This window comes from Cynocephalus volans, chromosome 4, assembly GCF_027409185.1.
Source record: "Cynocephalus volans isolate mCynVol1 chromosome 4, mCynVol1.pri, whole genome shotgun sequence".
Taxonomy (NCBI): Eukaryota; Metazoa; Chordata; class Mammalia; order Dermoptera; family Cynocephalidae; genus Cynocephalus; species Cynocephalus volans.
The window spans coordinates 79,804,326-79,817,331 of NC_084463.1; the positions used below are offsets into that span (position 1 = coordinate 79,804,326).

The window sequence follows — 13,006 nt, forward strand, 5'->3', positions numbered from 1 at the left end:
AAGAATCTATCTAACAGCAGGCACTGGATGAGCACCAGTGACTGTGTGGTTTAACCATACTGTTCTGAGCATCTGCACACCAGTCTTTATTCTTTTTACCTTGTAGGTGGTCGCTGACTTGGCACGTTATCATCCATTTCCCAGGATTCTCGGCTATCATTTCTGTTGTGAGGAAGGTGGCTGGGAACAGGTTGACAACATCAGTCCGATGCCCTCTGCTGATGAAGGTGTTACCGTAAAAGTAGATGGTATGGATGTCTATCTCATTCCCCATTCCGAATAGGTGCCAAGACACGGATTCACCAACACACATTTCAGGCTCGGGCAAGTTACCAAAGAGGTATCCATTGAGAGCTGAAAACAGAAACACACCAGTGGAAGAGACTCCCCTGCAAAGGTGAGCAAGACCAGAAGCGCTGGTAATATGTACTCTAGCACAGCTGGAAAATCAGTAAAGATCATGGGTTGTAAAGTTTTCATGCAGAATAGCCTGACTCTTTAAAAAATTATATTGTCCCAGAAAAAAAGAGGAAAAGCTTTGTATTGGTCTTTTTTGAGAGAAAATCACTCAATAAAAGTGAACATCAGCACGCATTGAAAACAGCCTTGGAGCTTCTTTGTGAACACGGTAATTAGGTCGGGAGTAAACAGAGCTCTGTTCATACTTCCTAAGTAACCCTTCATTTGCATATCTGTCCTTCGTTTACATATCTTCCATCCACACCAAACTGTGGTCCATCATAGAACTAGAAACTCTGTCTTGTTCATCTTACAGCTATGGAAACCTAGCAGAAAAGTTGGCATGTAGAATCTGCTTAATATGAGTGACAAAAGCATGTAGCAAGATGGAAAGGAAAGGAACTGATTAGAAGGGACTAATGAGACACGTTCATATTTTGTTACTTTAAAAAGCAGGGAGAAAAAAAAAACAGTTTTTACTAAGTGTTGCTGGGGCAAAATCTTACTGATTGAGCTTATGCCATAAGTCTGGACCAAATACTTTCAAACAATCTTAATGGCAGCCAAGACTTGACCAAGTGCAGAAAAGAACTTGATTCAGGATTTTTAAAAAGTCACAACGTACCTTCTTAAATTTGAACAGAGTTAAATAGCAATTGTCATTAAGATAATAATGACTTAGCAACACGATTAATTCTGAATCATTTAATTAAATTAAATAAATTATTCAATAAATCTTGTATTGAATAAGCATCTTCTATAGAATAGTTTGTAAGTTAAATTTTTTCTATACTTAGTTGGGTCACCTTTGTCAGTTTTGAAGAAGGATTGATTACCTGCAAATACCTACTTTTGCACACAGGCTGGTTTTTATTTTAAATATAGTCCATATTTGCTTATGTAATTTGTTCCTTTTTGTTGGACATTTTCACTCCAAAAGAATAAAAACAGAGTAAGACAGATTATGTGGGCAGCTGAGTCTTAAACCATCACAGTTCGTAGTTTTCAACAATATTTGAGACCATTACTCCCATTTAGTAAAGAACAGGAGTAAAACTAGTCACAGCAACGATTCGAATTTAGATCTGTGTTTGCTCCATCTTTCACTGTTTCTCTGCCTCCCTCCCTTCTCTTTCTTGCCTTCACTTCCTTCCTTCCTAAAATGTTTTCCAAGCACCACTACACACATGAGTGCTAAAATATCCCTAGAAGGAAAAGACAGTGCAATAAAACAGAAATAGTCATGCCTGACAATCATGCCTTGACGTGCCTTAGAATCAAACACAGGCAATTAAAATTTATTTGTTATGGGACTTCTCTTTCCAGTTCTCTCAGGCAACTCTCTGGCACTCATTATCACTTCGATCTTAGGCAAGTTATTGGTGGTTTCTTGACCTCAGTTTCTTCATCTGTAAAATGGGAGGTCAGATGATCTTCAGCTGCTTCTCTTTCTCTTATGATTTTTTGACTATTTTGAGGCTGCCTCAGTTACGGTGATTCCAAGAGACAGACAAGCAAAAGATAGAGGAGATTTGTCAATGAATGAAGTGGTATGTTTATCTTGAAGAGTTCCTTTTATGTCTACTAGAACTCTCTGGAAAAGAGTGGAAAGAAACCACTTAATCCCCACATTCTGAAATGCTACATTAAGCCACTACTCTGCAAAACAGGCATGGGTAAGTGTTGTGTCTCAGCTGACAGGGTAACTACAGGAATTTGCTATTTTGCACAAGTACAGGGTTTGGTGTATAGTGTGGAAGCTTGATGAACTTTTTTGATTTAAAGAATGCCTAGGAAACATAACAAATTCACAAGTATGTAGTTAAACCCCATGTATTGCATAGTTATTAAAATTTAGCAGCCACTCAGAAAATGGTTACCGGATAAAGCAAGAGGTTGCAAAATGCAGGATTACTATATGAAGATGACTTAATTCTCCTTTCTCCTTTCTGTCAATCTAAACCCATCCATCCTCTGGGCTCACTTCAAGCACCAGGTCTTTCCTGGTTATCACTTTGATCCCTCCATTTTTTTGCACCACAGCTCTGTCCAGATTTTGTACCTAATCAAGCAATTTTTCTATGGCCTTGTCCCCTCTCAGACTGTTTTAGGTTCTGACATGTATCATATCTTACATCACTTTCTAACCATTCAAATCACTAACTTATAAATCTTGCAAAACTAGGCTCAACCTTGCTGTGCATTTTGCATCCCTTGTAGTGCCGTTGAGTACCAAAGGCACTGTTGTGCATTGGAGAAGGTGGGAGGCACTCACCGTGCATTTTGTTACTTCTCTGGAAAACAGCATCTTTTTTGTCAACTGAATTGGGGTCAGTGCAGAAATGTCTGATATTTTCATCGAGGTACCAGCTTTGATTCTCATCCACAAGAGTAAACATTATAACAAACTCTAGATCCACATCAGTCCTTGTCCCCGAATATCTATTCAGGATACCTATCAGGCACATTCAAAAGGGTAGAGAAAAAAGTCCAAGGTGAGCTAAATAAAGGTGAGCTTTACTCCCTACCACTGGGGTCAGGTAAGTTTGAAGTCTGTTGAAGACCTAAATACATAAGGATAACCCACAATATAAAAGCAGCAAAAGGCTTTAATGGAAATAACAGAACCATAGAAAAGTCATAAAACAGAAATCTTCACAACTGCAGACTTGGAAACCTGGCTATCTCTAAAGGAAGCTGACTTTATGAACAGAGCACAGACACATTAAGTCAATTACTAGAGAATAAAATAGCAAACTGATGGTTCGAGTGAAATAACGAAACAAAAAGCATTCTTGGTCATTTCACTAAATTTTTCAGTTTCTTACAGGTGGTGTCATGGAATGTTATTATTTAAAAAAATTGAAAAAGCATATAAGTTTCAGAACGCTGTGATGGTTCTTGGAATCTGAATAATTGCCCTCTGCTACGGTGTCAGATTGATCTTCCATGTTAGAAGAATTTTCCTAATCTTAAAGAAAAATTTGGAAAATTAGGCACATTCTGTGTAGAGGAAGAGAGGAGGGTGAAACAAGACCTAAATCTTATTCACACTCTGAACACACCAGTTACCTGGGAGCAGGCTCCTAGAGGAGGCCTCCTCACCTTGCTTACACACCAGCAGAGGGCCAATTAGCCCAGAGCAGATGTCCTTAGGGGCGTCTATGTGCGAATGGTACACCCAGGTCAGGCAGTTGGCGTCCGCTGAAGTAGGTGCATATTCTTCTCTGACTGGCCAGACATAGGTATAGTTTTTGCCAGGAGGAACCATGTCATCATTCTTGTTTTTTCCAGACGTTCCATCTGGGTATAGGGCTCCTTCCAAGAAAAGATCAAACATAGTTACATCACAGACATCACATGCTATAGTGGAAAACGCAAGACCTTTGGAATCAAATGTAACTGAATTAAAATTGATTTGCTATGGGACGTGAGGCAAGTGACTTCAGTTCTCAATGCCTCTGTTTTCCATCAGTAAATCTAGAACACTGATACTCACCTCACAGGGATGTGAAAATTAAATAAGGCAATGTATATGAAGTGCTTTGCACAACTTAATAAATGTTCATAAGAAGGACTCTTTCGGATGGGCTTACTGTCCCAATCAGGAAGATTTCAGTTCACCTCACTTGAACAGTTCAAGAAGGGAAGGAGAAGCAGCAGGAGAAATAGTGACTACAGACAGATCCAGCACTCGTGTAGGCCTCATAAGAGCTAGGAAGGAAGTGTAAGACATTCTTCCTGCCTCCAGGGATCTTACATTCTGTTGGGCAGTCCAGAATGTGCATTATGAACACATGGAACAACTGGAGAATAAAAAAAGATAACGTGTTAAATGTAATTTTGGGTCAGAATATACGGACTACCCCAGAGGAGACCTGTACTCTGCAACGTGCAAGGTCTATCACAGAGTGGATAAGGGCAAGTGGGCAGAGCAGCCCCTTACTCTCTGTTTTATAAACTAGAATTGCACAAGATTTCCCAATTAAGGAAAGTACATTACTAAAAGTAGTGTGAAAACCACCTGAGTAGAAGACAGGAGACCAATCTCTGGACGTTATAATTATCAAAACCTCTATAATAGAGATGGGATTTGAGGGGCCTCAAAGGACTGGGAGGAATTGCACTGTTACTAAAAAAAAGGCTGGAGAATGAGGGACAGAGAGGGAGATGGAAGTGGATACACTCCAAGTCATTCATTCAACCATCCATTTGCCATTCACTCATTCACCAATTTATTCAACAAACATGAGTTGGATATAGATCACATGTTAGTAAATGTGCTAGGCATTAGAATTACATATTAAAATAAGACAGTGAGAGCCAGTGTAGCCAAGGCCAGCCAAAGAAAAGACACAACTAAAAAAATCTAATGTTACCTTTTTAAAAATTCTACCATGAAAACATACTTTGATGTCTGGAGAAGGATGCCAGGAGAAAACAACAGTTACACCCATATTATGTGCCAAGTAGAGTGGGTACTTTTTATATATTATCACATTTACTCCTTAAAGCGACCTCATGTGATAGGTGTTAACATCCACTTTTTAGATTAAGTTAAGGTTACACTGCTAGCATGCCACCAAGCCAGAATTGAATCTATTTGTGTCTGACTTCCCATCAAAATTATTGGGAATATACTGTGTACAAAGTATTTTTTACTTATTTAACTTTCTTTTACATGCTAACTTTTATTTACTTTTATTCTAATAAGAATATGAATCATTTCACAAATTAGGCCCAAATGCAAGTATATCTAACGATAAATAGTCAGAGAACAAAACCTATATAGGAAATAAATAAATTTAATTAGTTAGATTCCTTTTGTATTAAGTGTAGCTCTGAATATTCTGGCTGTATTTAGGTTATAATGTTAGACATAGGTTAAATACACTTTAGGTTAACATAATTAAGTTATATTGTTTCTTCATTCAATTAAAGGAAACTTACCAGTTCCTTAAAAGAGAGGAACTTTTTGCTGGTACTAAATTCTTTTTTTTTTTTATTCTTTTATTTTTTTATTTTTTTTTATTATTATTATTATTATTTTTTAATTTTTATTTTGTCGATACACACTGTGGCTGATTATTGCTCCCCATCACCAAAACCTCCTTCCCTCCTCCCTCCCCCCTCCCCCCCAACAATGTCCTTTCTGTTTGCTTGTCGTATCAACTTCAAGTATTGTGGTTGTTATATCTTCTTCCCCCTCCCCCCGGTTTTGTGTGTGTGTGTGTGTGTGAATTTATACATTAATTTTTAGCTCCCACCAATAAGTGAGAACATGTGGTATTTCTCTTTCTGTGCCTGACTTGTTTCACTTAATATAATTCTCTCAAGGTCCATCCATGTTGTTGCAAATGGCAGTATTTCATTCGTTTTTATAGCTGAGTAGTATTCCATTGTGTAGATATACCACATTTTCTGTATCCACTCATCTGATGATGGACAATTGGGCTGGTTCCAACTCTTGGCTATTGTAAAGAGTGCTGCGATGAACATTGGGGAACAGGTATACCTTCGACTTGATGATTTCCCTTCCTCTGGGTATATTCCCAACAGTGGGATAGCTGGGTCGTATGGTAGATCTATCTGCAATTGTTTGAGGAACCTCCATACCATTTTCCATAGAGGCTGCACCATTTTGCAGTCCCACCAACAATGTATGAGAGTTCCTTTTTCTCCACAACCTCGCCAGCATTTATCGTTCAGGGTCTTTTGGATTTTAGCCATCCTAACTGGGGTGAGATGGTATCTCAGTGTGGTTTTGATTTGCATTTCCCAGATGCTGAGTGATGTTGAGCATTTTTTCATATGTCTGTTGGCCATTTGTATATCTTCCTTAGAGAAATGCCTACTTAGCTCTTTTGCCCATTTTTTAATTGGGTTGCTTGTTTTCTTCTTGTAAAGTTGTTTGAGTTCCTTATATTTTCTGGATATTAATCCTTTGTCAGATGTGTATTTTGCAAATATTTTCTCCCACTCTGTTGGTTGTCTTTTAACTCTGTTAATTGTTTCTTTTGCTGTGCAGAAGCTTTTTAGTTTGATATAATCCCATTTGTTTATTTTTCCTTTGGTTGCCCGTGCTTTTGGGGTCATATTCATGAAGTCTGAGTCCAGTCCTATTTCCTGAAGTGTTTCTCCTATGTTTTCTTTAAGAAGTTTTATTGTTTCAGGGTGTATATTTAAATCCTTAATCCATTTTGAGTTGATTTTAGTATACGGTGAGAGGTATGGATCTAGTTTTATTCTCCTGCATATGGATATCCAGTTATCCCAGCACCATTTGCTGAAGAGGCAGTCTCTTCCCCAGTGAATAGGCTTGGTGCCTTTGTCAAAGATCAGATGGCAGTAAGTGTGTGGGTTGATTTTCTGGATTCTCTATTCTATTCCATTGATCAGTGTGTCTGTTTTATGCCAGTACCATACTGTTTTGGTTATTATAGCTTTGTAGTATAGCTTAAAGTCAGGTAGTGTTATGCCTCCAGCTTTATTTTTTTTGCTCAGTATTGCTTTGGCTATGCATGGTCTTTTATTATTCCATATAAATGTCTGGATAGTTCTTTCCATTTCTGAGAAAAATGTCTTTGGAATTTTGATGGGGATTGCATTGAATTTGTATATCACTTTGGGTAGTATGGACATTTTCACTATGTTGATTCTTCCAATCCAAGAGCATGGGATATCTTTCCATCTTCTTGTATCCTCTCTAATTTCTCTCAGCAGTGGTTTGTAGTTCTCATTATAGAGATTTTTCACCTCCTTGGTTAACTCAATTCCTAAGTATTTTATTTTTGGGGTGGCTATTGTAAATGGGCAAGCTTTCTTGATTTCTCCTTCTGCATGTTCACTATTGGAGAAAAGAAATGCTACTGATTTTTGTGTGTTGATTTTGTATCCTGCTACTGTGCTGAAGTCATTTATCAATTCCAAGAGTTTTTTTGTAGAGGTTTTAGGCTGTTTGATACATAGGATCATGGCATCTGCAAACAGGGACAGTTTGACTTCATCTTTTCCAATCTGGATGCCCTTTATTTCCTTCTCTTCTCTGATTGCTCTGACTAGTACTTCTAACACTATGTTGAATAGGAGTGGTGAGAGTGGGCATCCTTGTCTAGTTCCTGTTCTTAACGGAAAAGCTTTCAGCTTTTCCCCATTCAGGATGATATTGGCAGTGGGTTTGTCAAATATGGCTTTAATCATGTTGAGATACTTTCCCTCTATACCTAACGTACAGAGGGTCTTTGTCATGAATGAGTGCTGAACTTTATCAAATGCTTTTTCAGCATCTATAGAGATGATCATATGGTCCTTGTGTTTGAGTTTATTGATATGGTGTATCACATTTATTGATTTGCGTATGTTGAACCAACCTTGCATCCCTGGGATGAATCCCACTTGATCGTGGTGAATAATTTTACGTATGTATTCTGTTTGCTAGTATTTTAGTGGAGATTTTTGCATCTATATTCATCAAGGATATTGGCCTGTAGTTTTCTTTTTGGGTTATGTCTTTACCTGGTTTTGGTATCAGGATGATGTTTGCTCCATAGAATGAGTTTGGGAGATTTGCGTCCATTTCGATCTTTTGGAATAGTTTGTAAAGAATCGGTGTCAATTCCTCTTTGAATGTTTGGTAAAATTCTGCTGTGAATCCATCTGGTCCTGGGCTTTTCTTTGTTGGAGCCTTCTGATAACAGCTTCAATCTCCTTTATTGTTATTGGTCTGTTCAAATTTTCTACGTCTTCATGGTTCAGTTTTGGGAGCTTGTGTGTGTCAAGAAATTTATCCATTTCCTCCAGATTTTCAAATTTGTTGGCGTATATTTGCTTATAGTAGTCTCGAATGATTCCTTGTATTTCAGATGAATCAGTTGTAATATCGCCTTTTTCATTTCTAATTTTTGTTATTTCAGTCTTCTCCCTTCTTTTTTTTGTTAGCCATGCTAATGGTTTGTCAATTTTATTTATCTTTTCAGAACACCAACTTTTTGATTCATTGATCTTTTGAATTGATTTTTGGTTTTCAATTTAATTCAGTTCTGCTCTGATCTTAATGATTTCTTTCCATCTGCTAACTTTAGGTTTGGATTGTTCTTGTTTTTCTAGTTCGTTAAGGTGAAGTGTTAGGTTGTTCACTTGCCATCTTTCCATTCTTCTGAAGTGAGCATTTAATGCAATAAATTTCCCCCTTAATACTGCTTTTGCAGTATCCCACAGGTTTTGGTATGGTGTATCATTGTTTTCATTAGTTTCAATAAACTTTTTGATTTCCTGCTTGATTTCTTCTTGGACCCATATGTCATTAAGTAGAATGCTGTTTAATTTCCATGTGTTTGTATAGTTTCCAGAGTTTAGTTTGTTATTAATTTCTAGTTTTAATCCATTGTGGTCTGAGAAGATACATGGGATAATTCCAATTTTTTTGAATTTATTGAGACTTGATTTGTGACCTAATATGTGATCTATCCTGGAGAATGATCCATGTGCTGATGAGAAGAATGAATATACTGAGGTTGTTGGGTGGAATGTTCTGTAGATATCTGCCAATTCCAATTGGTCCAGAGTCTTGTTTAGATATTATGTTTCTCTACTGATTCTTTGCCTAGATGATCTGTCTAATATTGACAGTGGGGTGTTCAGGTCCCCTGCTATTATGGTATTAGTGTCTATTTCCTTCTTTAGGTCTAATAGAGTTTGTTTTATAAATCTGGCTGCTCCAATGGGTGTGTACATATTTATGACTGTTATGTCCTCTTGATGGATCAGTCCTTTTATCATTAAGTAGTGTCCCTCATTGTCTCTTTTTATGGTTTTTAGTTTAAAGTCTATTTTGTCAGATATAAGAATAGCTACTCCAGCTCGTTTTTCTTTTCTGTTTGCATGGTAAATCTTTTTCCATCCTTTCACTCTTAGTCTATGTGAATCTTTATGGGTGAGGTGGGTGTCTTGTAGGCAGCATATAGTTGGGTCCTCCTTTTTGATCCAGTCAGCCAATCTGTGTCTTTTGATTGGGGAATTTAAGCCTTTTACATTAAGAGTTGTTATTGAAAGGTGTTGATTTATTCCTAGCATTTTATTGGTTGTTCGGTTGTCTTAGGTGTCTTTTGTTCCTTGCTTCCTGATTGTTTGGTTTCTGTGTTTGTTGGTTCCTTAGGTTGTAGATAGCATTTTTGTTTGATTGTTTTCTCTTCATGAATGCCATTTTTATTATACTAGTGGGTTTTGATTTTTCTTGGGTTTTTATGGCAATGGTAAGTTATTTTTCAGGAACCAAACCCAGTACTCCCTTGAGGATTTCTTGTAAGGGTGGGTGTGTGGTACTGAACTCCCGCAGTTTTTGTTTGTCTGAGAAATATACTATTTGCCCTTCATTTCAGAAGGATCGCCTTGCAGGGTAAAGTATTCTTGGCTGGCAATCTTTGTCTTTTAGTATTTTGTATATATCATCCCATTCCTTTCTAGCTTTTAGGGTTTGTGATGAAAAGTCTGATGTTAGCCTGATTGTGGATCCCTTATAGGTGATTTGACGCTTCTCTCTTGCAGCTTTTAAGATTCTCTCTTTGTCTCTGAGTTTTGCCAATTTGATTATAACATGTCTTGGAGAAGGCCTTTTTGGGTTGAATACGTTTGGAGATGGTTGAGCTTCCTGGATCTGAAGATCTGTGATTTTTCCTATACCTGGGAAGTTTTCTGCCACTATTTTGTTAAATATGTTTTCAATGGAATCTCCATTTTCCTCCCCTTCTGGAATACCCATGACTCAGATATTTGAGTGTTTAAGGTTGTCTGATATCTCTCTCAGATTTTCTTCAATGTCTTTGAATCTTTTATCTTTCTTTTTCTCTGCTTGTGTTATTTCAAACAGCCCATCTTCAAGTTCAGAGGTTCTCTCTTCAACTTCGACAAGCCTGCTGGTTAAACAATCCGTTGTGTTTTTTTTTCACTGAATAACTTCTTCAGTTCCGCAAGTTCTGCTACATTTTTTTTCAGGACATTGATTTCTTTGTACATTTCCTCTTACTGATCCTGTACACTTTTCCTCATTTCATCATGATGTCTAGCTGAGATTTCTTGTATCTCATTCAGTTTCCTTAAAATTATCACTCGAAATTCCTTGTCAGTCATTTCAAGGGCTTCTTGTTCTATAGGATCTAGAGGTTGAGATTTATTAACTTTTGGTGGTGTACTTTCTTGATTTTTTGTATTTCTGGTATCTTTTTTTGATGTTTATTCATTGTGGCAGGGGGTTTCACAGTCCACCAGTTTGAGACTAATGACTAACTAAGATGTTGCTGTGGTTGCCAATTTGTTATGGCTACCTCCGTGACTGCTCAGTTGGCCTCTAGTGCCTTGTGTGTATGGTTGCCTCGGGTCTTGGGCCTCTCCGGGGAGCCACCTTTCTGGTCAGCTTGGACTCTGCTGGGCTGGCGGATCACGTACCACAGGGTGTGTGATATCTGTTGAGCTTTCACTTCCCGTGCAGGACTTCTTCCTGTTCCGTGTGCTATGGCCCAGGCTGTTGGATCGTGCAGTGGCGACCCCACAGGGTGTGTGGTTTCTGTCGAGTCTCCGCCTTCCTGGCCACACGTCTCCCTACTCTGTGCACACTGGGCTGGGCTGGGACGTGTCTTCTGCACCCCTCGCCTATCAGCTGGGCCTTCAAGACCCTGCTCAGCACCGCCTCGCCCAGGAAGTCTACCAGGTTTCTGCTAGGCACAGACGACCGGTCGCTCTGGGTGCCTTTGTAGCACTGTGTACATCTTTCTCAGGACTTGTTCACCTTTGTATCCCCCCAGTATGGACCAAGTCTTGCGCCCGCCTGCAGACAGCTCTCCGGCAGGTTCAAGCGGACTTGGGAACTCTCCTACCACACTGTTCCCAACCAGAAATTGGTTAGGCATTTTTCCAAACAGGTGGCTGCAGAGATGGTATCTGCCTCCCAGTAACAGGGAGTTTACTGGGGCCGGGGTCCAGGGTGTGGTGGAGTGACAGTCGGCCCCGCCCGTACTTCCTTGCCCTCCCAACACTGGCCGGGGACGTCCCACGCCACCAGCCCCACCAGAGAACCGCAGAGGGAGTGGGAGGGGAGGCCGTCCTGCAGGCCCCATGAAGCCCCGCACCGGGGCAAGCAAGTGGGAAGGCTCAGTAAGGAACTGAGCGGAGCCAGGCCGGAGCTGCCAGCACCTGGGAAAATGGAGGCAGCCCTGGGGCTGTGAGTGAACCAGTGATGCAGGCGGAAGCCAGGTGGGCGTCAGCCCCCCGAGCAGGGCTGGGCCAGGGGTCACTCACAGCGCTGTGCCAAGTCAGGCGCTCACTCTCTGCCTCTGGTTTGTCGCCTTCCCCGTTCTCGGCTGCTGCTGCCTCAGGCTGTTCAGTCGGTCCCGCGGCGCAGCTCGGGAATTCCCAGGAATCTTCTTTTATGCCGGCCTGAAACCTCGAATCCTGAATAGGGCCGCTGGCCGCCTTCAGCGTGGCTCCGGCCTCCGGGATCCTGTCTGCATCCACAGCAGCCCTGGCGCTGTGTTCCCTGTTTAGAGACTCGCTTTTGCAGCTAAGAAACAGTTCTTTTTCTGCTCCACACTTCAAAGCTGTTGCCTGTAAATGAGGCAGCCTCTCCTGCCGAGGGCAAAGTGGCGGTCACCCCCCACGACCGGCCACCAGCAGTGGTCCTCCCTTAAGAGATGGCAAGAGGAAGGTCCACAAGTTTCCCAGCTGCCTGAGGCCCAGTGGCCGCCTTTTCCACCTCAGCTACTCCGCGCCAACCGCCGCAGCCACCACCATCTTGAAAACCCCTGGTACTAAATTCTAAGAGAGTATTTTCAAAAAAATCATTATGTATAAATTACCGGGTAATACAATGAATTACATCTTTGATTGATGTTTTCAAGAATGGTTTCCAAAAGATGCAAAAACATTCTTTTAAAAATAATTCTTACACTCTCTCAATAGGAGGTGTAAATGTAACACTGAATAGTATTTTGACAATACTATTTTTACTCAAAGTTAAACAAATGTGGTTTGCTGCATTCCAACTTGATAATTGGTCTAACCTGATAAAGGAATAGAACGCAGGAAAAATCCTGAGGGCTATCCTCCATCCATTAAAACCAATGATATTTTTAAAAATTCCTCATGTTATCTGACTCTCAGCAGCACTTGATATTATTGTCAGCTTTTTCCCTCCATACACAATTCTCTTCCTTTCACTCCTGTGACATCACACTGTCGGTCCTCTTGGCCACTCTTCCAGTCCACTTTTCTAGTCCATTCTCTTCTGTCTGCTGTTCATTGTCAGAAGCCCTTGAGGTAGGATGCTGGCTCCCTCCTTCCATGCCCAGGGCTCCCTCCCTGGTTGATAACACCCATCCCCACAGTCCCACCGATCAGACACATGCCAGTGACCCCTACTTTTATCTCCAGCAGGGACTCACCTCGGGACTTTACTCTGATATCCAACCGTCTACTTGACATCTCCACTTGTAAATCTCAATAAGATCTCAAAGACAACCTTTGCCAGTGGCATTAGTTCTCCTCTCCCGGGCCTGCT

At 40.3% G+C, this 13,006-nt stretch overlaps 1 protein-coding gene across 1 annotated transcript in view; it reads right to left on the minus strand.

Annotated features, from left to right (window-relative positions):
* HEPHL1 (hephaestin like 1) overlaps positions 1-13,006 on the minus strand; it is an 85,349-nt gene that overhangs the window by 49,139 nt on the left and 23,204 nt on the right. Inside the window, exons 3-5 of the mRNA XM_063094352.1 lie at positions 3,565-3,777; positions 2,735-2,914; positions 100-354 (exon numbers count right to left, since the gene is read on the minus strand). Coding sequence (XP_062950422.1) covers positions 100-354; positions 2,735-2,914; positions 3,565-3,777 — 648 coding nt within the window. The remainder of the gene's footprint in view (positions 1-99; positions 355-2,734; positions 2,915-3,564; positions 3,778-13,006) is intronic.